At 47.9% G+C, this 23,609-nt stretch overlaps 1 protein-coding gene across 1 annotated transcript; it reads left to right on the top strand.

Annotated features, from left to right (window-relative positions):
- Positions 1-270: 270 nt before the first annotated feature.
- Positions 271-22,523, top strand: LBHD2 (LBH domain containing 2). The gene is made up of 5 exons (XM_075152485.1): positions 271-426; positions 9,582-9,684; positions 13,944-14,034; positions 17,858-18,062; positions 19,206-22,523. Exons 3-5 carry the CDS (start codon positions 13,945-13,947, stop codon positions 19,280-19,282), a joined length of 372 nt encoding a protein of 123 aa, XP_075008586.1. The 5' UTR covers positions 271-426; positions 9,582-9,684; position 13,944; the 3' UTR covers positions 19,283-22,523.
- Positions 22,524-23,609: the final 1,086 nt, after the last annotated feature.

Here is a 23,609-nt window from a genome sequence, read left to right as displayed (position 1 = left end):
AAGTGTCCCCTCCCGGGACCCTCTGTCCCGCGCGTGGGGCGCTGTGTGGGCCGGGCCGGTGCGGGGGCCGGGGCTGGGTGGGGCCGTGCTGTTCCACGCGTGTCCACGGAAAGTGCCGGGACCGCGAGGGCTGCCGCCCCCCCCGCCCCGCGGGGCGGCCCGGGGAGCGGCGGGGGGCCGTGCCGTGCCGTGCCGTGCCGGGGGGGGCCGTGGCTGCGCGCCGCCCGCCGGCGCTGCCGGGGGAGTGGTTTCCCCGCGCCGGCAGCGGCGGGGCCGGTCTGCGGGCGGGGAGGTGCCGCGGCGGCGGCGGTGCCAGCGCCCGGCCCGGGAGGATGCGGACACGCTGACGGAGCTGCTGGCTCCCCTCTGCCGCCGTGCATGGGTGGCGGGCGGCTGCCGCCTCGCCTCGCCTCGCCTGCCCCGCCGGTGAGCCGGGCCGGGGGCGGGGGGTCTCCGCCGGGCTCGGGGGAGGTGCGGGTGGCGGGGCGCGGCGGGCGGGGGGCGGCCGCCCCGGGGTCCGGGGGCAGCCCGGGGAAGAGCCGCCACCTGTAAGTCCTCCGCTTGCAGCCCCGCGGCGGCGGCCCGGGAAGCTGCTGCCTGCCGCCGTGGGGCAGCGCGCCCGTGGCGGAGCCGGCAGCCGGAGCCGGGCGCTGGGGAGGCGCGGTGCGGGGCGGTGCGGGGCGCGGGGCGCCGGAGCCGTCCGAGCGCCGTCCGGGAAAAAGTGTTTGACTTCCACGCCTGGCTGCGGGGAGTTGAGGGGGAAGGAGAGGCAGAAAGCGCGCCTCTGCGTTGGCTCGTTTCTCCAGATGCTTTTTTTTTTTTTTTTTTGATTAAAGGATGTTAAGGAGAATTCACTGAAGAATGGGTTCTCCTTTAAAAAAACAACCAAACCAACTTATTCGGCAGCCGAAAGGGCTGTGTGAAGGAATCCTGATGAATGAGCGTAGCGCTGGGGGAGTTGTTGGTTTGTGGTCTGCGATCGCCTCAGCTGTTCGTTGATTCCATTTGTTTTTTTCAAGGCAACTTTTGAGGCGAGGAAGCGGGTAGCAAAGCGCAAGTTTAGGACAATAATGCTTTTGCTTGCAGCCTAGCTGAACTAGGGTAAAAGAACACTGAAATCCTGCTTTTCCCATCAGGTAGCAAATACCACACATACGATTACTTGTAGAGAAAGAAAGAACCTACTTTGCTCTGTAAATGAGGACTATGTTACACTCTGAGCAAGGGGTGTGAATATTTTCCTGCTGCCAAATGAGCATACCACAAAAATTTTCTTTTCATCTGGGACAGAGCTGTGTTTGTAGATCTCTGAATATGGCTACAGTCGCAGAGGGGAGTTAGGTTAGGCTGGATGTAGCATTAACCCCTCAAGCCACAATAAGCGATATACAGAGAGAAATTTGTTTCTGTTCGTCTTTTCCTGACTGAGATCTTTACTGCAGTCATATAGTCGGGGTACAGCGAAGGAAGCCCTCCTGGCTATAGATTCAAATCTTATTGAAGGACCCAGAAGCTGGTGTTCACGTCTGTCCCATAGCCTGGCTCTCTGCACAATGCCTCCTTATGAGTAGCCTGAAAATGAAGGTGAAGCGGGGAAATCTGCCTACACACAAGCAGGCTCAAGCCTGTGTTTTCCATCTCTTAGATTTAATGAGCAACAAATTTTGTGCCCAGAAAAGAATCCAGCTCACAGCTCAGGATTTTGATAATTAATATTCCATTTAAAAAAACATGTTTTCAGAGTCAATATTATGATTACAGAGAGAAAACAAGCAAACAGGGAATGACTTGACCTGGTTTCCTTGCGTTCCCGATCTAGCCTGACAATTTGTCAATCAAGTGGAATTTCCTCTAACGTCTCTGGTACATTACTTTAGCAGAAGAAATGAACGTGCAAATATAGTCACTACTTTCCCTCCCTTTTCACAATGATCTCTTTGTATTAAGCAACAGGCTTTTGCATAGATCAGGTATCGACCCCACAGTGTCACAGGCTGAAATTGCTCCTTCTCTCTCATTTCTGAAATTATGCCCCTGCGTTTGAGCCCATTTGACCACATCTGTCTATTTTGGAGGGGTCAGTCAGAAAAGCCTTGATCCGGGGCGGATCCTATGTCATGTAAGCAGGAGGAGCCCTGCTGTGACTTCAAGGAGACCAGCATCTGCCTCAGCAACAGCCCTTCCCTTTGCTCCTCAGACATGTGTACCTTGTCTGGAAAGATCTGTAAATGAATCAATTTCCTGCATTTTCCATCTTCAAAGGAAGACTTCATTGCAAACCCCAGGAAAACTGCCAACGAATAACAACCACATAGAATGAAAAAGACTGACTGATACCAACAGGTCCTTAAAACCTTATCTCAACCCCCTATTTCAGCCTTTTTCCCTCTTGATCGCAAGTCCTTAGGGGCTGGGATCTCCTTCACGGTTCGCAGAGAGTGTGACCAGTACCGTGCAGAGCAGGTACCAGTGCTGGAAGAAGCTGTGGTCCAGCAGGACAAGCCCCTGCTCTCATCATTGACTGATCCCACAGCATTTTGCCCCGTAGTGCCCATGTCCCCATAGGACTAGGAGAGAATAGTCCAAGTCCAGCTCTTCTGTTGAGACCACTGCAACTTCTGTAAGATGTAACCTGAATTTTCAGCTGAGTTCTGTCTCTGACATGCACACGCATAAACTGCCTGTGTGCAAATATTTAGGAGACCTCTAGATCCGGAAGGTGCTTGTTAATTGGTTGGCAGGAAGACTCATAGCCCTATTAATGCATATCTGCTTTCAGCGTTAATGACTCATTCCAAAAAAAACATACCACATTTTTATTTTTTTAATAATTTCTTTATTTTTAGCTATGTGTTGTCCTCACTCTCCATCATGCCCATCCCTGCTGCGATAGCACACGGTGTTCTCATATCCTCCATCTCAGGCTGGGGCAACTTCCCATACTTGGAAATTCAATTAAGCTTATGGAGTTTTAATTCTTAAAGAAAACCAGCTGCATCTCTGGTGTGAGGTTGTGATGTCGTGACACCTGCAGTTGTGCTGTTAATTACCAATAGGGAACATTAAAAGTGTCTTCTTTGTCTTTGTTCTCTTAGGAATGTCTGGTGGGTTTTTGTTTGCTTGTTTTTAAAATCTAACACTTTTGCTGCATTGACTTTACTAAATTCTCTACTAAGTGCTCAATATTGCATCATATTACAGCACTGATAGCCCTGTGTTCCAATTTCCCCAGAGTTACAAGGAAAGAACTAGTTTATCTTTTAAGAAAACACTGTTCTACCTAACCGTACCTAACCTCTTATCCTATTCTGTTACCTAGAAATGGGTGCAGTGATAGACTATCCGGAGTATTCTTTCACACTGCCAGAAAGACATCAGACATTTCGCAATCCATTTCCCATGACATTTCCATCTAAGAATCACCTACTCTGTGTTGATGTTCTAAGATACTTTTTTCCTCACTCATCTTCTGCTCATGGGATTATGGCCTGAATTCAGGACCATCCAGAAATACCTAGGGAATAGTGGAAAGAAGCACAGGAAGCCAATTTTCATCTGTCACCAGTTCCCTGTCCTATAAGGTGAGGGACAATCGTGGCATCAAATATGAGGGATGAGAGAATTGTCATCTTCCAGGGAAGATCCCGGAAACAAAACCATTTCTTTCTGAGACCCAGAGCAACCCAAGTAACGGTTGCTCTGAATTAGAAGGAATGATATACTTATTTGTAAGGTGCTGGCTTCATAAGGTTTTGAGAAATTGAAGCCAATGCAAGGTTCACTGCGTGAGCAGAGCTCAGAAACACTCTGCTCAGCACAGGCATTTCCAATCCCAACAGCAAGTTCTCAGGTGAGAGAGTATTTGCACAGCGAGTACCAGAAGAGATACCTCTAAAAACATTTAACAGCTTGTTGAGGCTTATCTCTAATTTTGATGGGGCTGTTTTCTTAATGAGGTCCTTTCACATCAATTAGCTGCTGAATCCAATGTTAAAAGACATAAATCCAAACTTTCTCTTGGCACACGGTTCCATGAGGACTCTCTGGAGTTTTCCATGATACCGAGGTCTACCAGCATTCGGAGGAGCTGGCTTAGTCATTCTTCCCATCTGCTCTGCTTCTTTCTCCCTCCGCTGCTCTGCACATGCTTCCTGGCTGTCTGCTCCTCATCCTTATCTCCAAGCATCCTGGCTGGCTGGTTGCCCCGCTCTCCTCCCTTGCCGTACCTATCCCTTGTGGCATCTTCCGCGAGGAAGCTCAGGTAGTTTAGTGCTGAGATCAAAGAGCTGAAATCAATAAGCTTCTCTAAAGCGTCCAGGAAAAAGAAGAAGAAAAAAGAAAAACCTACCAAGGAAGCATCCATAGCAAGCAGCATTGCAAACATGCAAAAAACTTTGAGTTAAATCGCCCCCAAATCATGAGATTGCTTTAAAAATTGCGATAGTTAAACACAGGCACATTTTAGTTCTTTTTCCTTCTTCTTTGACCATTTATGAGTCAAGTTTCTAGCTCCTTTTGGCAAACAGGGCCAGTAGGAACTTGGACAACTACAACAAACTGGAAGTTGAGGTTTGTGTGTAGTCATGGCGCTCCAGGAGCTGGGGATGTGAGAACAACGGCTCCCCGGTGCCTCACTGTGCAACACCAGGAGTCAAGGAGGCTGAGGTAGAGTGATCTGCCAGGACCATGCCCTTTGCGAGCCTGTGTTTTCTGGTGTTGGTAGTCCACAGATGAGTGTTTGAGAAATTCCCCAAGGTGATATTTACCCCAGTAGCTTCTTTGGAGCAGGAACAGTAAAAACTGCAGCTCGCTGGGAAGTTAGCGGTGAGAGGCAGCACGGTCTGGAAATAGCAGCCTCCTACCCCTTTTCGCTCTCCCAAACTACGTGCTGTGTCTCATGCTGAAATGCCTGCTCCTCCACATCGAGAGTCATTTCATCTTGCTGCTTCCTGAGAGAGATCGACATCTTCTGCAGAGCACACGCTGCCGAGAGAGGAAGGCAGCTTTGGCCTGCGGAGAGCAGAACTCAAGTACTGTGTGGGTGGCCAAAGACAAGAGCTTCTGAAATGAGGGAACAGAACAGATCTCTAATCTCCAGACTCTGACACATATCGCACTTTTCTCAGTTGCTTAGGAAAGAGATTTGCATCCAAAAAGAAGTGGGAGGTTTAAATAGGAGTTCATACACGCGCGCATTTATCTCTGTGGTCCATTCTGCGGTAATTTACATTTCGCTAGTCCCATGGAATCCACAACACTTCATAAAGTGCATCCATTACAAATGTGCAACCGGGGGAAACAAAGAAGCTGTCCAAGTTCCTATCCACAGTGTCCAAAAGCTGAGCTCAGTAGGCAGAAGTTGGAGGCTGCAGGGTGTCACTGAGGTAAATGCTTAGTTTAGGTTGTGCCAGGAGGCTGAGGCTGGTGTCCCACCCTCAGCAAAGGTACTGGGCATGGTCCTACCTATGGATGGCCCAGGCCACCTGTGTGGCCTGAAGCATTGCAGGGCCTAAGCCGTAGCTCCGTCCTCCTAGGACACTAACATAAGACTGAGGCATAAAAGAGTTGGATCCACAGAAGCACCTGGACCTAGAAAACACCGACTAACGTTTCCTTGCAGGGACGTGCACCTTCTGGTACCGTGTGAGCAGCCCCTTCATGTAGCTCTGTCCTAGACTGCCCGCTCATCCACCCTGGCTGAACTGACAGCCCGATCTGATGCAGCAAAGTGGCTCAAATAAGGCACCCTTCCTTCTTCCTTAGACCTGTTTGTTTACTGGGAATTGCTGAGCAGGGTTTACTGTGGCCCGTCGAAATTTTCCACTTTGCAAAAATCAAGCAGTAAACCATTGCTTCTCCTGCCTAACACCATTCTCATGCATGCCCTGTCCCAATTTTCAATAGCAGGGGTTTCTTTCTGTAGCACACACAAAGACTAGGCTCCTCGAATGAAGAAAAGTTAGCATTTATCCGGAGGCTTTAGTGGGGTGAAGCGGGGGGGACCGGACGCCCAGGGCTGGACTCCTGGTTTGTTTGAGGCGCTATCTGAAATCAGCGGGAACCGTGTGTGCGCTGCGATTGCCGGGCGAGCTCCCAGAGCTCGGTGTTTACAGTCCTCCCGCGTGCAGAGCCACGTGGGGAACGTCTCTCCAGCACAATTTAAATACGGGGCTGGTAAAGCCCCTGGGATTGTCCCATTGAAATAAGAAGGGGAGGGCTCCCGTTTCTGCAGTGCCAGAGAAATGATAAAATTGCACGTGGAACTGTGGTTCAAGGCCAGTTTCTGCCACCTATCTACACTTACTTGTAAGAAGGTGCACCTTCAATGTGGTATTGTTAGGCTGTTATCATCATATTTCCATGAGTGCGCAGTGGGGGAATGATTAACCTGGCACCCTGAGGTCAGGTCTCCTTCTGCCACCCATTTGTCTCCAACTCTGGGGCAGCTGGGAGAGGAGAGGTGATGCTTTCAGAGTAGGAGGCATCTCTAAATGAGAGTGACCTGATGTTGGAGGTGCTGCTGCCTCCCAGGGAAGTGTTCGGGGCTTGGCGCCTCTGAAACGCAGGGCTCCTTTATCAAGCGGCCGATCTGCGGGCTGCTAGGATTGCAACCTGTGGCCGGTTCCTATTTCTGTTTTGCCCGATGAAGCGCGCTTACCTTAAAAACATCCACTTTGCAATTCACAGTGGATTTATCCCAGGGAAAGGCCTCTGCTGCTGTGCCTGGTGGAGTCCTCTCCCCGCATGGCAAGGCCAGGCATGACCCAGGAGAGACAGCCAGGCTGGGCTTCCCACACACTCCAGCTGGCCAGACTTGCTGCACAGCATCCTGCTTCTGCTCCCTGGTGCCGGTTGTCCTCCCGTGGGTGGTGAGACCACACCACCGGGACAGACCGTGTCCTTGTGGTGTAGAAACTCCAAACACACAATGTGTCCCAGATGCTTTCCGAAGTGGGAAAGAAGCCCCGAGAGCACCTTTCGGTGCCTGGGCTTTTGGCCTGTGCCAAGCAGCACAGGTGGAAATCCATCCCTTTGTGTGGGGTGGGAGGCTGAGGGCCCTTGATCTGGGCAAAGGAGCCACCACTGAAGCGTTGCTTGGTCTCACTGGTGGAACCAGCTCTATTATCATTCCCTTGGTTGTATCTCCTCACACTTCGCTTGGTGCTGCGGCTCCTAGAGAAGCAGGGCATGACCAGCTCATTGGAGCAGCCCCTAAATCAACTGTTCTTTACTGGGAGGTGTAGCAGGGCTCTCCAAGCCCAGAGGAGGGGTGGCCAGGTAGTGTCCCTGCTCTCTGAGACTTGAGACTTCTTGATCGCTGTTAATAGCAGAACAGCTGTGTTCGTACTCCTGGAGCCAGAGAAGAAAATGGTTATCAAGCTGAGGCAAAGGAGGGCAAGTTATTTTGGAGGCGGAAGCAGGGTAGGTTGGGAGGAGGTGCATTGAGCAAACAGGCTCCAGGCTGGACTGATCAGCAAAGCAGCAAAGGTGGGTAAAAGTAAGAAGGGACAAGAAGAAATAAGCAGAGAAAGGCTTTACTTGAGTAATTTCCAGACTGTTTCCCCCGCAGTAAAGGCTCGTCGCGTGGTCTCAGTAGCCGTGCCTTGTTTTTGAAAGATTAAGCAGTATCATAGAAGGAAGAGTATTAGTTATATTTCCTCTAGTGTCAGCCAAAGAAGATAATCACATCTATTAGGTAGATAAAGTGAGTATTTCCTCTTCAGAGAATAAATGCATTCTGGTAGTTTTATCCACTGGAAACACTGAATTCTCAACAATCTTGACTGGGAAGAAGTTTTCATGTTTTTAAATATGGCTGTGGGGCTGGGAGAAGGGACTTCTTCCATGCTGCAGGCCTTAAGTGATTTTCTTTTTATTACAGCTTTCAAGTAGCTGAAATCCCCTCTCAAGCATTGCATGCACCATAGGACAGAGTTGCCCAACACATTGGAGAGGAGATTGGTCTTGGGTCAGTTCAATCCAGAATTCCTTTGCTGAGACTGGAAAAGCAATGGATGTGGGTTTAATTCATTCAGTACTGCGTGGACCCTTATATACAGCTAACCAGGCATCTAAAGATACCTCTAAATAGCAAGTGGCCTGGCTTGGATTCCAACCAGTGGCCATGTGGTGCCCGGTTCGTTCTCTCTTACACTATTTTATCTCTCATCTCTCTGAGATGACTCAGTGTAATAACTGTTCTTATTACACCCAATCTTTTCTAAAGGAGAGATTGAAGGTAGACAAGTTCGTGCTGAATTTTCATAGGTTTAATAGCAGCGGTTTTGTAATGAGTAGTGGGATAAAAATCTTCTTCCCAGAATATTGGATAACACAGTATCGGATGCTCTCTGGTTTCCATACAAGAGACAAACACTGAGTGTAGTCATGAACTTTTAAGGGACAAAACATTAGCCTCTCTGAAGTTGGTTTGGTCATTGGTTAGGAAGGAAAATTGCCAGACAAGAATTCAACCTTCTGAATTGAATCCCGGGGATGGAGATGTGATTTCCTGCTTCCCTAATTTGCAATAAGCATGGCCTGCGGCATGAGAAGAAACTCCAGAATGCAATGCACAATTTTTCCTCTGTCACTGTTTTTGAATAAAATCAGTGTGCAGTTAATTCGGAGTTATAAATCTTGGTAGGAAGGCTTCCAGAGCAGGTAGATTTGTTTAATCACTTGGGCTGGAATCCAAACCACTGGAGGATATAAAATATATACACTAGTGCCATTCACTGCACTGAAAACACCTTTTTCCCATCCAAGGAAATAGCTGTGGCTGGCATGAATATATATTTGGCAAGCTGTAGGGCTAAACAAATTTCTCAGAAAATCATCTTTGGCCAAGATACTGACTATATTTCAGCACTGTAACTCCTCAAGCTCTTCAGCTAAGACTTTCTGACAGAGAAGTCATCAGAAATCAGTGATGCACGCTTTGAAATGGTGGGATCCTCACCTCTGCTCACCAGGATCCCTGTCTTGATACCAGTCAAAGTATTACCTTCAGTTTGGAGTAGACTTCTGCAAAAATCACTTCTCCTGTGACATCTGAAAGAAGCGTGCAGTAATGTGATCCTAAGGTATCCTTCTTTCAGCATATTTTGTCTTCTTTGTGTCTTGACCAGTAGCTTCTTGAGCAGGAGTCTCGTTCTTTGATGTTTTAAGCCATGCCTCACTAAGCAGACTGATCCTGCCAAATAAGGGTATACATTTTTATTTTCTGATTTTCCAACTATCATCAAAATTCCTATATGGCAGAATTTCAGAGTGTCCCAGGTTCAGCAATTTTTATGTAGCTTACACTAAGGAATCATAATCACAAAAAAGTCAGATTGCAAGGTGTTTCAGCTAAGAGCTTTGGGTGTTTTTGGAACAGTAATTGCCTCAGTAATTCACAAGGTATGCTACGAGCTGCGTCCTTAGTGAGATCAAATCCCATCTGGTGTAGAAAATTATACAGACCTTCACAGTAGGAGTTTCTGCAGCAAGTTTTCAGTAGTACTCTCTCACACCGGTCGCTGCCAGCGTGGTCGCTTTGGTTGCACGCTCTGACTCTGTTGTATTGTCTCTTTCAGGCACTTTTAGGATTTGACAGAGTTTGCACGACACTTCATCAACGACGTGAACGTCTGCAGCGAGGACAGTTTTCGGAAGCGACATCTGTTGATGTGATTGAAGGTAACGCGTTCTCTTCTGTCATTGCCCTGTACTTGCCATTTATCCTCCATGGAGCCTCGTCCTCTGGCCGGGCGTCCCCTTTGCTGCCCATCCTGGTTGGTGAGGTGAGAGCGGGGTCGGGCCTCAGTTCGATGCGTGTCTGTCCAGGCTGATCCTTGCTTCAGGTAATAACTGTTCCCAACCATGGCTCAGCCTGTCCCATAAAATGTGGTTTTGCCCCTCTTCTTAAGGCAATCTTTGCTTGCATCACGCAACCTGCCTGTTTTCCGTAACCTCATAAGTGCTTCATGTTTTTGGATCCTGAAACTGGTCCTCAATCAAATACTGTTTCACCACCAGGAATTTCACAGGTCAGTTTTGCCCTCTGTTCAAAAACTAAAATAAAAATGCATGCATTATTTCTGAGTGCTTTCTCATGGTAAGTGGTTTAGCACTTGTCAACCTATATATTGCTCTGTATGTTACTGACCTTGTTAGCGCCATCGCAAACAGCAGAAAGTGGGCTGTGCGTTTGCTCTGTGCCCCTGGAAAAAGATCAGCATAGCATGGTCCTGCAACCGTAGTAGTTGCATTTAAGATAATCTTCTCTAAATGTAGTTTTCTCACAGAAAAGCAAGAACAGATTTTGCTTTTTTTCTCCCCTAATTGGTATAGTTGAGCTTAATTAAACCTAGGGGAAGTAAATGCATCTCTTAATGCACTGCCACAAGAATTTTAAGGTTCAGAGTAAGTGACTCATCCAGCAGAACAGAATTTATTCTTTGTTTGTAAATGCTATTTATTGCCTTCTTTTGCATCACTATGGCTACTGCATGTCATTGGTGATATCAGCACCTACTGTACATAAAATGAATACAAGACTGAATTTAAGAGAGAGTTCTTATAATAATTTGCTTGTATCAGCCACTTCTCTATTGTATATTAGTACATCTCACATAAAAGCAGCAGTAAAAGTGGCTCAATATTTTCAATCAAAACTGGCTGAAAAGTAAAATATTATCCAGCCCATAAATCATATCATCGGTAAAAAAGCCCTAAGCAGCAGCCAACCCCTTTTTCAGATTCTGTGGCTTTATAAACAATTTGGTGATGTCCTACAGGTGATTTCAAAGTTTCAGATGAACTGATTTGCAGCGGCATTCTCAATTATTTTACTTCTAGTAGTTTTTAGTGTTAAATACCTAGTTAAGCTTGTTAGAAGCATCACTGCTTTTGCAGCCTGTATAGATTTCTTCTGCTTTCCTTCACTGTTTCTAAGTGGAGACTGAGAACAATTAATCTATTCCAGTTAAAGCCTAATTCTTTTGCCAATTGCATGGCCCCATGTTCTTTTCTGAAACACATCAAGTACAATCACTTCTGCCATCCTATTCAATCAAAGCCTTAAGTTGCACAGATTTTGTGAAATGGCCTGGGCTTCAACAGCTTGGGAGCTGATTCACTGAGGCATCTGCTGTAACACTGGCAGGACTGTCACCGTTTTCCTAGCCAGAATCATTTGTCTTTGTCATTTAGAAATAATCTGCGGGGTGTAATGTGGTCTTAGGGAAGCACGGAGCCCATTATTGCTCAATAATAGAATTTCATGAGGTCTTAACAACATCTTTGAGCTCATATGACATAGTTGACAGTGCATGTGTGGATGTATATCTCTAATGTCCCATGGAACAAGGACAGAGAAGTGTTTTAAACACTTGGTATGTATTGAAAGGCTGTTAAAATAAACCAGCCAGCTGTGGGCTACTGCAGGAGTCTGCCGCTGGCTAGTGGGGACCAACCCCAAGGACACACAGCAGTGGGACATGTCTTCTCCGTGGTAGCCAAGCCCAAGACTTCATAAATTCCGGCCCCCCGCAAAGCCTCCAAGATTATTTCCAGCCACACACGCACTTTCTCATTTCCCTTTCTCTGCAATCCAGGACAGCTCCATCACTGAACCCCAAAAAGGATCTGAGAAGAAAGACATTCATCTTGGACGTGGTCAGAGTGGTGGGCCTTGTGTTTCTCTGCGCTTATGGCTGGGTCTGGTTAACAGGCGGTGTGAAAGCCCCCCAGACCAAATCTTCCCAAAGAGGTGGGGTGGGAGAGCAGGGTCCTGCTGTGGCCCAGCGTGGTCATCCGCAGAGGCAGCACTGGAGGGGCAGCAGGAGGGATGCAAAAAGGTCCCTCTGGGAGCAAGGGAGAGACCAGGACCAGGATGGGGAAAAAAGGCAAGAACTGCATGAGCACCAGGGGTGATCAGTGGAAGGAGGCAGCGGAGGGAGTGCTGCTTTCCTTTTGGACAGGGAAGGGTTCAAGGGCACAGCTCTGATCTTTTAAGCGCTGTCTTGGGGTGTAGGAACAGCTGGCACAGCTGGGCCCATGGTCACTGCTCCAGGAAAGGGTCTCCAGATCACCAGTCCCTCAGTGTTGTTGTCCACGGGTGCCCAGTGGTATGGCCCGCTGGATGCTGCAGGAATAAAAGCATGCATCCAGAAAATAAATGTATTTTACTGATTAGGTGGTTTGTGGTGTCCTGATGTGGTGTCCCTGGGGAGCGTACAGGTCCAAGCAAGGGCGGGGAATTCAAAACTCTCTTCCTAGCAGGCAGAATCTGTCCCTATTCTGCTGTGCTGTGGCTCTGGGAGGATTCAGGCTGTGTAAGCTGGGGGATGCCCAGATCAGGGGTCTGGTTCAGCCTCTTGCTGAGTTTCAGAGCCTGGTTCCGCTCCCCTCGTGTGTGTGTGTGTACCAGGAAATGTGCTGTTTAATTCAGCGTTGGTTGGGTCCAAGGCCAGCATTTCAGGGCTTTTCCCTAGGTCGGGTCCTGGCCCACAGCTGAGCTCAAGTGTCTTCTGGGTCTGCTGTGCTCTTTTTTAAATATGATACAGTGGGAGCGAAAGTCTCTACGATATCACGCTGCTCTGGGCTACAGCTAATTAAAGTCATTGTGAAGGGTTTTGTAGTGATTGCAGATATTGTAAAATTTAGTTTTGTGGGGTAATTGGTAATGTAAGCCTGAAACAAGTTATCCTTAAGATGTTTTAGTTTGCATTTCTCAGTGGGAGCAGCCTTTACAAAGAAGGCTTTTGTGTGTGAAGCAGGACCAGAATTAATGGCAGCATTTAGTCGTGCCTAAAGGGGTGCTTGCTGTGGCAGGTGCCAGGGCGGTGTAATTGATGATGCCTACGTTCTGCGTGCTGCAGGAGGCTCCGGCAGCCAGTAGCTGCTGTACCTGATGAATGCCAGCTAGAGAGAGTGAAATGCCCGGGGCCAAACCCATCCAGGGCTGATGTATTCCCATCCAAAATGAACGTGGCCCCTTCAGTCTGTAGGTCAAACAGAGCGGTTCAGGCTCTGTTTGTGCCTATGCGCTTAATACGCATTATGAAGTTTTCAGGCACCCTCAAATTTTTCAGTAGAATGCTGCATCTATAAATCTCAAATGTGAGGAAAATCCTAACGCCGTAGAGACGCGTGGCTACCCAGCCGTGGGCTGGGCTGAGCTCCCTGCAGTGCGGGCTGCAGCTGGCTCTCACCCCTCTGCTCCCGGCTGCCCAAGTGCCCAGTGGAACAAGGAGAGTGCGAGGGCCAGCGCTGTAGTCCCTCGGGCGCCAAACAGCACGGGGGGATGCTTAATGGGCACGTAAGCAACTTAGGTTCCTAAGTCCCTGGTTTAAATGAGATTTAAGTGCCAAACCTTCCCTGATGCATTTGAAAATCCCACTCAACGCCCCTCTGAACACTCAAGCAAGTAAAGACTACTGAAAATCTGGCCCTTAGACACCAATACAGCTGGTGTGTCTGGAATTAACAGTTTAAAAAGAAGTGCTGGCTCATAACGAAATAGAAGAGACATCTGGGAAGAGCAAATATTGAAGATGTTATGAAGAATGAGAATTTAATTCAAGGCTGATATCTCCACGAGTAACTTTTTTTGGTCAACAGACGCAATTTCTGAGCTCATATATTAGTAATGAACTGCTTGCTGATAACATAGGAGGGCTCATATTTTCCTGCTGACAGCTCTGGGACGCTATGGGGGTCCTCTCTGCTGTCCCGGCGGGGCAGCTGGGGTCGATGCCCTGCTCTGCATCACGGCATGCGGTGGTAGCGGTTGGCTCGTAGGGCCAAGGAAACAATTCTTGGAGGGCTGTTTAGAAAGGACAATCTGTAACACAATTATTTTAACGAATATGAAAAGCCAAAGCCTTTTGTCAAATTAACTGTGGGGCCAAAGCTCAGAGCTGAGTTTTCCAATTCTGATTTAATATTCGCAGCATGACAGAGGTGATGAACACACGGGAACCGGTGATGGAGGAATTCGCGCTCAGCCAGACTCCTGAGGAAGAAGGAGGCCCTTCAGGCCAGGTAACTTCAGAAAAACTGGAAAGTATCCTGAGGTGCTTTTCAAAAGCAATGTAATGCAGCCAGTAACTGTCATACACATAGATGTTGAATTGCAGAGCATAGCTGTCAGAAGAACAAGCCCTGAAATACGTTTGATCCTACTTAGGTTTCATTTTTAAAAGGTAAGAGTTCTGGCGGGAGGGTTTTGTCGGGTGCCAGGCCTCTGGGGCACGGTGGCAGCGATGCCTTGCCCCTGTGGGGATGCAGGCAAAGAGGGTGTTTGTCACCAAGAGTTCAGATCTGAGCAACCATCGCGTGATGAAGGCATCCAGCCAATACCACAGCTTTTATACAGCCACCCGCGTAATGAGCTAAGTTTCCTCAGGCTCAGAGGGAGCTCCCTTTTTAGAAAAGAGACCATTTGAAATGATGGTGTAATTCACGTAAATGGCTCTGGCATCGAAGCGGCAGCGCTGGTCAGGGCCATTTGCTGGCAGGTGCAAGAGCATTTTCTGTCCCCAGGCGGTCTCAGACACCCACTCGTGCACCCGCCTGCAGTGCCGTTTCCAGCAGGAGGGATCACGATGTCCCAAGCCCCCTTGTGACAACCCCCACGCCCCAGTTTGTGCTCTGTGGTTTTGCTCGTGACTCTCGCTGTCACTGCTGGGGACAAACCACCTAAAAGTGTCCTGGTGGACCTGAGTTGCTTCTCAACACAAGATGTATTATTGCGGGCAGACTCGGAAAGCTACTCTAGGAGAAGCCCGTTGCAGGTTAAAGTCAAGCATTTGGAAGCCAGGGAAGTCAGAACGGAAATTTTGCAAATTCCTTTCAGATCACTTGTGCGTGAAATGAAAGGCTGTATGCAATTCAAGAGCGTACCATAGGCTTTCCCGTGCCTCGTTGACCGCACAGGATAGATGCTGCTCACCCAAAGAGCACACACATTTTCAATATTCTCCTTCCTCTTTTTCACCGAGTCCCAAGTTTTCATTATTGTGTTAGTGTGCACTGCCCAAACTCTGTGCCAGCTCCGATTCCACCTATGTCTTTATGGCTTTTCTATGGTGTCCCTGATCATATGCTCCAGAGGGTTTCCCCCAGCTCCTTTACCCCACCCCTCTGGGAGAAGGTGATACCATCCACGTTTTAGTGATGACCAACTGAGGCAGCAAAGCAAAAAGAAACGAGAGGTAGCACAAAGTCAGTGACTCAGCGGGAAAACTAGTTTTCTTCCAGCAACTTCCAAGCACTCTGGCCAGGAGACCGGTCCTTCTCTTCCTGCAGTCTGCTGCCCACTCGTCACACACTCCAGCTTCCGCAGAAAAACACAGCGAGGCCCGACAGGCAGCTCTGCTTCCTGCCAGTCCTGACTCATTCCTGGAGGGACGTGGTAAATACTGGGCTCCGGTGGAAAAAAACATTATGTGATTGGTGTGAGAAAAGACCGTATGAGAATGACACAAATAAAAATAGCCAAGCTGAGGCCACACAGGTGCCTTTCCTAAATTTTGTTGCAGTCGTAATAATCTCCTTTTAGCACATTTTTAGATCAGCGTGTGTCATTTCCTAGGGCTTCAGAAAGCAGATGGAAAAAGCAGAAATTTTGTTGCATTGGATCCCCCTGCCAGGGGTTGCCGGCAGGCTTGGGGATGGGGTGGCTCTCACGCAGCCCTCTGCCACCCGAGCAGGCTGAGCAGGAGCCGGGGGAACAGGTCACTGTCACCTGTATGTGCAGCCCTGGGAGGAAATAAGGCAATTTGCCCACAGTTTGCCCCATGAGGCTCAGGGAGCTGGGCTCCACCTGGTCTGAAGAAGAGTGCACTGCTGCTCAGGGGTGTCTCTGGACCTGTCCTGGCCAAAGAGATTTTACCTTGAACATATTTGGAAATAGCAGGATCATATTAACAGATTCTTAAAAATTCCTCCCAGTCGAGACAGCTGCCATGGAAATGTCTTTCCAAATTATAAACAGGTCAGGAGGAGGCTGTGTAATGGGAAGTTGGGGGGAACTTTTCTGATAGGCAGCACAAGCAGCATTGCTTGATCAGATTGAGTTATGCCCATGTGGCTGCAGCTCAGGGAGGCATTAGAAAGATTTACCTTCAGTGATTCACTTGGTCTAGTTGCACTGAAGGGACCTTCTCACAAAAAAAATCCCTTCTTAATCGTGTCTCACTTTGCAACACTAACAATAATATACAACATTTTTCACCTTCATGTAGATTTGCAAAACGTAATGAATCTCGGCAACACTACCATGAGGAGTGAGGGCGTGAGGATGAGAATTATTGTCCTTTCTCATCTCCAGAAGTCGGATACAGGCATCGCAGCAATGATAAAAATGTGCTTGCTGCTTCCCAGACACGTAGGAGGAGAATTGCCCTTCCCAAGGGCTTGCGTCCCCATGCCAGCTCTGATGCCATGTGGGACAACTAAACCCTAAGGTCTTAGAGAGAGCATCTCATGGGATGAAGGAAGGTTGCAAAAGCCATTGGAGCAACCCTCCACTGGGTTATGACGCTACAGTCCCCAGGTCCCTGGCAATGTCCTGGAGGTTTTGCCCAGTTTTATGGTGTTTAAGAAATATATGACTGTTTCTGCTTGCGCTCGTAGGAGGAGCAGTGCTGAGACTGGCTCACGTAACAGCAGCGCTCAGTCTAACCAGAGACTCTGATTCAGTGGTGAATGTGTTGCAGATATGTGGGGAGGTTCCCGCCAGCACGCAGCAAACCTGTGGCAGCACCTGGGGTTAAACTGAGGTGGTTCTCGCTCTCAACCCCTAGTTCAGTCCCCTAGTCTGCACCTTGCTTTTATTGTTACAAATAAAATAAAATAAAATAAAATAAAATAAAACAAAACTCGGCTAGCACGGAGACATTTACAGCCCGTTAGTGCCGGTATATGGACGTTTGAGAAGCCAGGAGATAAGGTTTCAGCAAAGCAGCAACAGAATTTGTCTTACGTTAACATCCTGGAGGAGCTGGAATTAATTTTCCTCAAAAAAGCCCCAGAAAAAAAACCAATCCAAAACAAAGTACCCTGAGAGATTTAAATGAACTAGCTATGTTGAAAACAAGAAAGCACGTTTATGTGTTACAGTATCCTTCACTAAAAAGACGTAGTTCAGCTTCAAGCTCTAATCACTGCATAGTGTTTTACCTGCAGCTTCAATGTCACAAATGAAAATAATAGCTGGCACCATCCTCTGTGTAAAAATGAATCTCTGGGGCTACCTGTTTTGCACGAATGCATTATAAAATACAGTGTTTCACATTACAGAAAATAGCTCTGCAGAATGGTGGCTTCTTAATAAACTGTCACCGCAAGAAAACATGAATATCATATCAGAGCAAAAGCACAGCAGCTAGAAGGGCTGCAGCAGCCATTTAGCTTAGTGTTACAGCAGTGACCTTTGTGTCCTAAAAACCCACCAGAACTGACACACAAGTGTTTGGCAACATAAAGAATTTTGTCGCCTAAGTCTCCATTTTTACTGTGCACGTTGGATCACACAAGTCATGGCAATCGTCTGCCCAGCACGCTGGCAAGCAAAGTTGGGTTTCTGGTCCTGGTCTTTGCCCAGCAAGGGACAGCACATGCAGGGGAGAGTGTGCTGAGTCCTATTAGTCCCTCTGCACCCTCGCTTGGCCGGCGAGGAGCTTTTGAAATCCTCCCTATGCAGGAGTGCTTGCCTTACACCAGTTTGAGCGGGTTCTTTGGTGGACATGGGAGTGCATGTCAAATGTAGAAAGGATGCTAAGACAGAGCGTGTACTCTGCTTGCTCTGAATATGCATCCCTGGGCAAGGCTTTGACAGACGTGTCCCCACATGTCTCACCAGGCCTTCCCAGACTCACGTGAGAAGTACCCTAAGCTGTCCAAAAGACTGCCGTCGATCGTGGTGGAGCCGACCGAGTCCGGGGAGGTGGAAAGTGGGGAGCTGCGCTGGCCTCCTGATGACCTGAAATCAGCAGAAGACAAGGGTCTTCATGGTGACCAAAGAGTCTGTGTCCAGCAGCAGCAGCAGCAGCAGATGGATCTGGAAGGTCTGAATGCGTAATTTTCATCCTTGTTCCCCATAGGAAAACAGCAGTTTCAGGCGATGCCATGCACTGAGTTAATAGTGTACCAAAGAGCAGTAGGTGCATGAAGGTGCCCAGAAACACCTGCACTGGGAGTCCTGTGGACTGAAAATTTCCTTGTAGCTTTTGAGCACATGGTGTTTTCATCCGCATCAGGCTCAGTGCTGGCCACTCGCATGGCCAACAGGCAGTTTGCTGCACATTAGCAGTTCGCTTGAGGAAACAGGAATCCGGTTCAATAGCATATATCTACCTCCCTATCTCCTAGCTTAGAAGCAATGTGTTTAACAGCTGCACATTTTCAAAGCATCATGATATCCCAGGAGTGCATTAATGTAGCAGGGAGCTCACAAACACGTATATATGACTAGTAGTGTCATTGTAGGGTAAATATGGCTAAAGATAAGAGCTTGTTGGAGCGTAGCTTGCACAGTGAATGCTCAGTGTGGAACTAGTCTATTCTGCTTTTTTCATCTCAGTGCTCTTCTTTTCCTTAAAGAGTGACACGGTTTCCATTTCAGTACACCATTTGCCACCCAAATGCCCAGAGACAGCAGCCAGGATGGGGTGCAAGATGCGCCTTCCCTTACCTCCAAAGGGGTGATGACAAATGGTCTGATCTTGAGGTGTCAAATCACCTGCTATTCCAGTTGGCATTTCTAGGTGGGGGCAACCACAGGGTTTGATCATTCAAGAAGAAATATGAGCCAAATCTATGGTCTGACCTCCAGGTTGCATGTTATGGCCTCTGTGTTGATTTTGTGCAGTGACGTTAGGACTCATTATGTCTTCAGGACTGAGAGTTTAAGCAGATTTCACTAAGACAGCAGGTAGCCCTCCCACTACAGTGGTTTTCCTGCTTTTAATGAGAGGGATCATCACCTCATCTCGCTACCCGTCCTGAGGTCTGACATCCCCTGTAAAGTCAGGCTGTGATGCACTCAGAGTACCCTACTCCAGGTTTAACTACTGGTTTGCAAGTAGAGCGAATTGCTCATGTCGAGTCTGAGCACCCTGATGGATCATCTGCCTGGTGGAGCAGGGAATCAAATGAGGGCTGTTGTACCTGTATGGGGGAATAAATGCTGACGAGCTATTTTTTTGCAGATACTTCAGTGCACCCAGCTCAAGAAGCGGAAGACAGTACAGATACTCTGGAAAGCAGAACTGAAGAGGACGAGTAGGGACTCCATGGCCTCAGAAGTGAAACTTCGTTGTGAATGTTATTGGAAAGCTAACACACTCTGAAGACATGTCAAAGTAATCTGTATTTAAATCTGCAAGGGTTTTATTTAGTTAGTACTTGGTAAGAAGCGTCTGGGCTTTAGAACTGTTCTTTTCAACATTTTGATTTTCAGGCTGCGATTCATATTATTTGTTTAATTTTTCCTTGGGAAACAATGGGACTTCTTAGGAAATATGAGATTATCAAGGAAAAACACTCCTAGTTTCAATTAGCACATTTCATTGGATTTAGCTTTTTCAAGCAAGGCTGCGTTCAGGTATCAACAGCAGGACAAAGGGGTTACATTTCTACGGGAGGGATGTCTTAAATCTAAAACCTTTCTTGTTTTTAGCCATTTAAAACTAGCACTGTGATATTATGGACAATAGATGTAATATAAAGTCACCATTTGATTTTGTAACTTTTGTATAGAGACGCAAGTGTAAGATTTGCCTCCAGGCTGCTGCCCCAGGGCAGCCCAGAGCAGTTCTCTCCCTTTGGCTAACCTGTGCAAATTTGGATGAACCAGCCTTTTCTTAAGTCGCCTTTTCAAAAAGGCTCATGCCTTTCAGAAACGCTTTCTCGCTGTACATTGACGAAGCGGATTAGCTAGTCGCTGGTGTTTGTGGAGTGAGGCTGTCTGTTGTAGGCTTGGTGGGGTGGATCGTGCTGTTCGTGCACTCTTCAGGCCCAGGTCCAGCCGTGGCGTGGCTCACGCTCCTCTCTCTTGAAGCCAACGAGACGGCTCCCGCTTCTGCCAGGGCTGGATTTGTCCCACCTTGTTAATAGAAATTGTTGTGACGATTCTTCTTTTGGTATGTTTTGTGTGTAACGTAGGTGCAGAGGCCCAGCTGTTCCTCCCTCAACCCGAGCCGGGCGGTGGTTGGGGCTGGGTGACGGGAGCTCCATGGCATGGCCCAAACCTGCCCTCCTTTTCGCCTGACGCCAGGTCCTCTCCAAGCCACCCGCAGTAGAAGGGGGTGGAGGAGGGCCCAGGTGGCAGGACACACACCCGCCTCCCTCCTGCCCGAGCGGTGCTGCTGGCGGGAGTGAGGGCGCCGGGGGGTGCCGTCACCACGGCATGGCCCCCTCGGCTTTGGTTGCACGGCCACCTTGGCTTTGGTTGCACGGCCACCTCCTGGAGACCAGAGTTCACGGTGGCACAAGCTGTCTCTGGACACCTCGGGCCTCCAGTGGATTTCCTTGGGGCCATTTTGACAGGGGTGAACCCATTCCTGCACAGGGACCTTCCACCGTCCCAGGAGAACCACCAATCTTGGCCCAAAACACTACCCTTTGGACAGTGTTGGTGGAGATAGATAATGCATGTACTCAAAAGGGTTTGACTGTGTCAGCGATGACTGTCCCGCAAGCTACGAAGTTGGCTTTCTCCATCTCTGCAGGGCTGGATGGGGTCTGTACTTCCAATTAATGTTGCAGCCGGAAGAAGCCGCTCGCTGTAGGTGGAACGAAATAACAGGATTTCTTCTAGCGTTAACTCCTAAGTTGACTTCCAAGTGCTTTCTTTTCTCCAGTAATAATTTTCTCTAACGGCAACTTTTAATTGTGTGATGGTGGATAAAATTTATTGGCCAGATGTATTAATAAGATAAGTTTATACCTTCTTAGCAACCAAATTTAATATATTTACTTACAAAGAATTCTGTGCAATGAATGTTTAATACAAAGGAAAGAGAATATTTTACTTCAAAGCAACATTAATTTATGTACAAAACTATATAGCTCATTATTTGGGGTGTTTGGGAACTAGGACCCTTTTTATAAGCAGTGTAGTATAGTATAATGTGATACTTAAGTTAAACTATAATGTGATACTTAAGTTAAACTTTGCTCTCTCAACCTATATAACCATCTGTTTTGCCTTCTTGATGTAGACTCTCTTACCTACGCTGTCACAGAATTATTTTGTTGGATGAGTGGGATTCTGGTCAGAGTACCGAATTTCACCAGAGTAACTGAAGGTTTCAAGAGCACCTCCTAAATCTGGCTGCCTTCCCCGTCACCCTCTTCCCTGGGGACAGTTTTCTGGTAAAGCCAACGAAGCGAGAACAAGCTCAAGCTACGTGTTTGGGTAGCGCACGAGCAGCGACAGGAGGTCCCCGTCTCGGACCCGTCTGCAGCTGGTCGCGGTGGGAGGAAAGCTGCGCTGGCGAGGTGGCCGGGCGGATGCGGGGTGCTCTTTAAACGCTGCTTTTGCATCAACTGTCGAGAAGTTTTACAAAGCTCTGGGGGAAAAACAACGACGGTGACGACATATTTTTAGCTGTGTGATTTCCTTTCAATCTGCGTCTGCCCAGCTCCGTGAGGAATGACGTTAGACGTATCACTTAATTTGCTTTTTACTTTGTAAAAGGAAAAACAGTTGTTTGAAACACTTCCCCCAATTTTATGTGCTCTCTATCTGCTTTCAGACGCTCCCTCCCTTCCTGCTCTGGATGGCCCTTATCCTATTTCCACCTGAGGTCAATGGCACTTCCCTAAATAAGTTTCCCAAAGAAACAACAAAATTCTGCATACACCCTGAAAAAACGCCACACAGCACTACTTTTTTCATCCTAGTACGTAAGGCTACAGCCCGTATAGAAGTGCCAGATTTCCTCCTTCCAGCCTAATTACTCCTCTCTTTCCTTTTCCCTCTTCTGCGCTGCTCCCTTGAAGTATTTTACCTGTAGCAAATGGATGCTTCAAACTACAGCTTTCTCCTAAAGCCGCATGGCCTCAGTTTAACAACCACGCAAAGCCAAACTCCTCCTCTCATTTTTATTTTTCTGAACATGGGCCAGAGGCCCTAAAATAGGAGAGCAAGATAGAGAGAAAATTGTTTTATACAAACAAGCCCTATTTATTCAACTTGCAGGTCTATGAATGTCCACTTACTTTGTCTGTGTGCAAGTGTTGTCTCTCTAATAAACTCAATAGTTGTTTTGTATTTTTTTCTGGATTAAAAGCTTTGTAGAAATTAAAAAGGAAAAAAAAGACATTCAGTCATATTTTTCTAGTCTAGCTTGTAGAATATTTCATGTAGTGCAGAAAGGAAGTTTTATGGAGTAAGACATTGTTGGATTTTGCTCTATTTCAGTTCTTTCTAATTTTGTAAAATGCCACCTGTACATAATACTCAACTAATGTATGTCCTGTAGATGTATTACGTGTTTAACCTATTAAATGCCTATACTGGACCAATTGGAAGAAGTGGTGTACCCACAGTGCCTTGGTTTAAAAATGCAAAGGATTATTTGTGGTGGCGTGCAGCTTCTGTCCTACCACTAATACAGGGGAACAAAGCCCACTCTAAGCCTGCCTTTGCCTCGGGGCATGCAAATACTCACACTGGCCCTCCATCCCACAGGCTCCTACACAGATAAATTCAGATTTGTATCAATGGCAGTTGCTGTCTCCATCTCTTTCCTTTGAGCCCTCCCTAGACCAGGCAGCTCAACGCTCACTGCTTCTGTCTTGGGATTTTCTTGCTGCCCCGCTTGGCGTGGCCCCTTCGCCCTGGGTGGTACCTGCCTGCGTGCGGTGCTCACAGCGAGCCAGTTGGCTCATCTTTATTCACCTTTTAATGCAGTGCACATTTTTAACATTTTCTGGAGAGGCTATTGTGGAGCCCAGCAGGAACTCACATTACTAGAAACCTGTACCCTGTGCAAGGAGAGCAGGCTCATGTGGCAGAAAAGATGAGCAGCAGAGATAGTCTGCCACCGAACAACCAATTTTTTCCAAAAACATCAAGTTACCAAAAAGCTAAGGATCAGATAACTGGAGGATGAGACTCCCTGTTACTTTCAAAAGCTGCTGCTGCTCGCTGTGATGGGTGTGTTAGCAAAAAAGCATTATGGCAAAAAAGCATTGCTTGGGGTCAAAGCCAGTTTCTCCCCAGCCGGGCTGGGGACCTGCGCAGCGGGGCTGTGCCTGGTGGGCGGTGGTGGCATGGTCAGGGAAATTTTCTGTATCCCAGGCTGGAGGCAATGAGCCCAGCTTTGGCACCGCAGTGTTTGCAGACCTGATGCTTAATGTCACAGAGTACTGGAGTTTCCATGCACCATGCATGGAAAATCTCCTGTCCAGGCATATATTACCCTGCGGATGGGGTGGTAGAGGGGCTGACACTGCCTCCTGCTCGCCTCCCTAGGACCCGTCCCTTCCTTCTGGGGTTTTCCTGCGAGGTGTGTGGTGTACAGTGTTCAGCCACATAAGGATGCAACGGGTGCTACCTGATGGCTCCAGGGGTTACAATTTCAACTGGTGCTGATTTTGTGTTG

The sequence above is a fragment of the Calonectris borealis genome, chromosome 5 (assembly GCF_964195595.1).
Source record: "Calonectris borealis chromosome 5, bCalBor7.hap1.2, whole genome shotgun sequence".
Taxonomy (NCBI): Eukaryota; Metazoa; Chordata; class Aves; order Procellariiformes; family Procellariidae; genus Calonectris; species Calonectris borealis.
Note: the sequence above shows the minus strand (reverse complement) of the source record. Positions and strands in the feature narration are given on the sequence as shown.

What these genes read in the sequence shown, in the direction of transcription:
- LBHD2 (XM_075152485.1), top strand. Translation starts at nt 13,945, where the DNA reads ATGACAGAGGTGATGAACACACGGGAACCGGTGATGGAGGAATTCGCG. An exon ending in AAGGAGGCCCTTCAGGCCAG is followed by an intron (nt 14,035 to 17,857) that starts GTAACTTCAGAA and finishes ATGTCTCACCAG; the next exon opens with GCCTTCCCAGACTCACGTGA. An exon ending in GCAGCAGATGGATCTGGAAG is followed by an intron (nt 18,063 to 19,205) that starts GTCTGAATGCGT and finishes ATTTTTTTGCAG; the next exon opens with ATACTTCAGTGCACCCAGCT.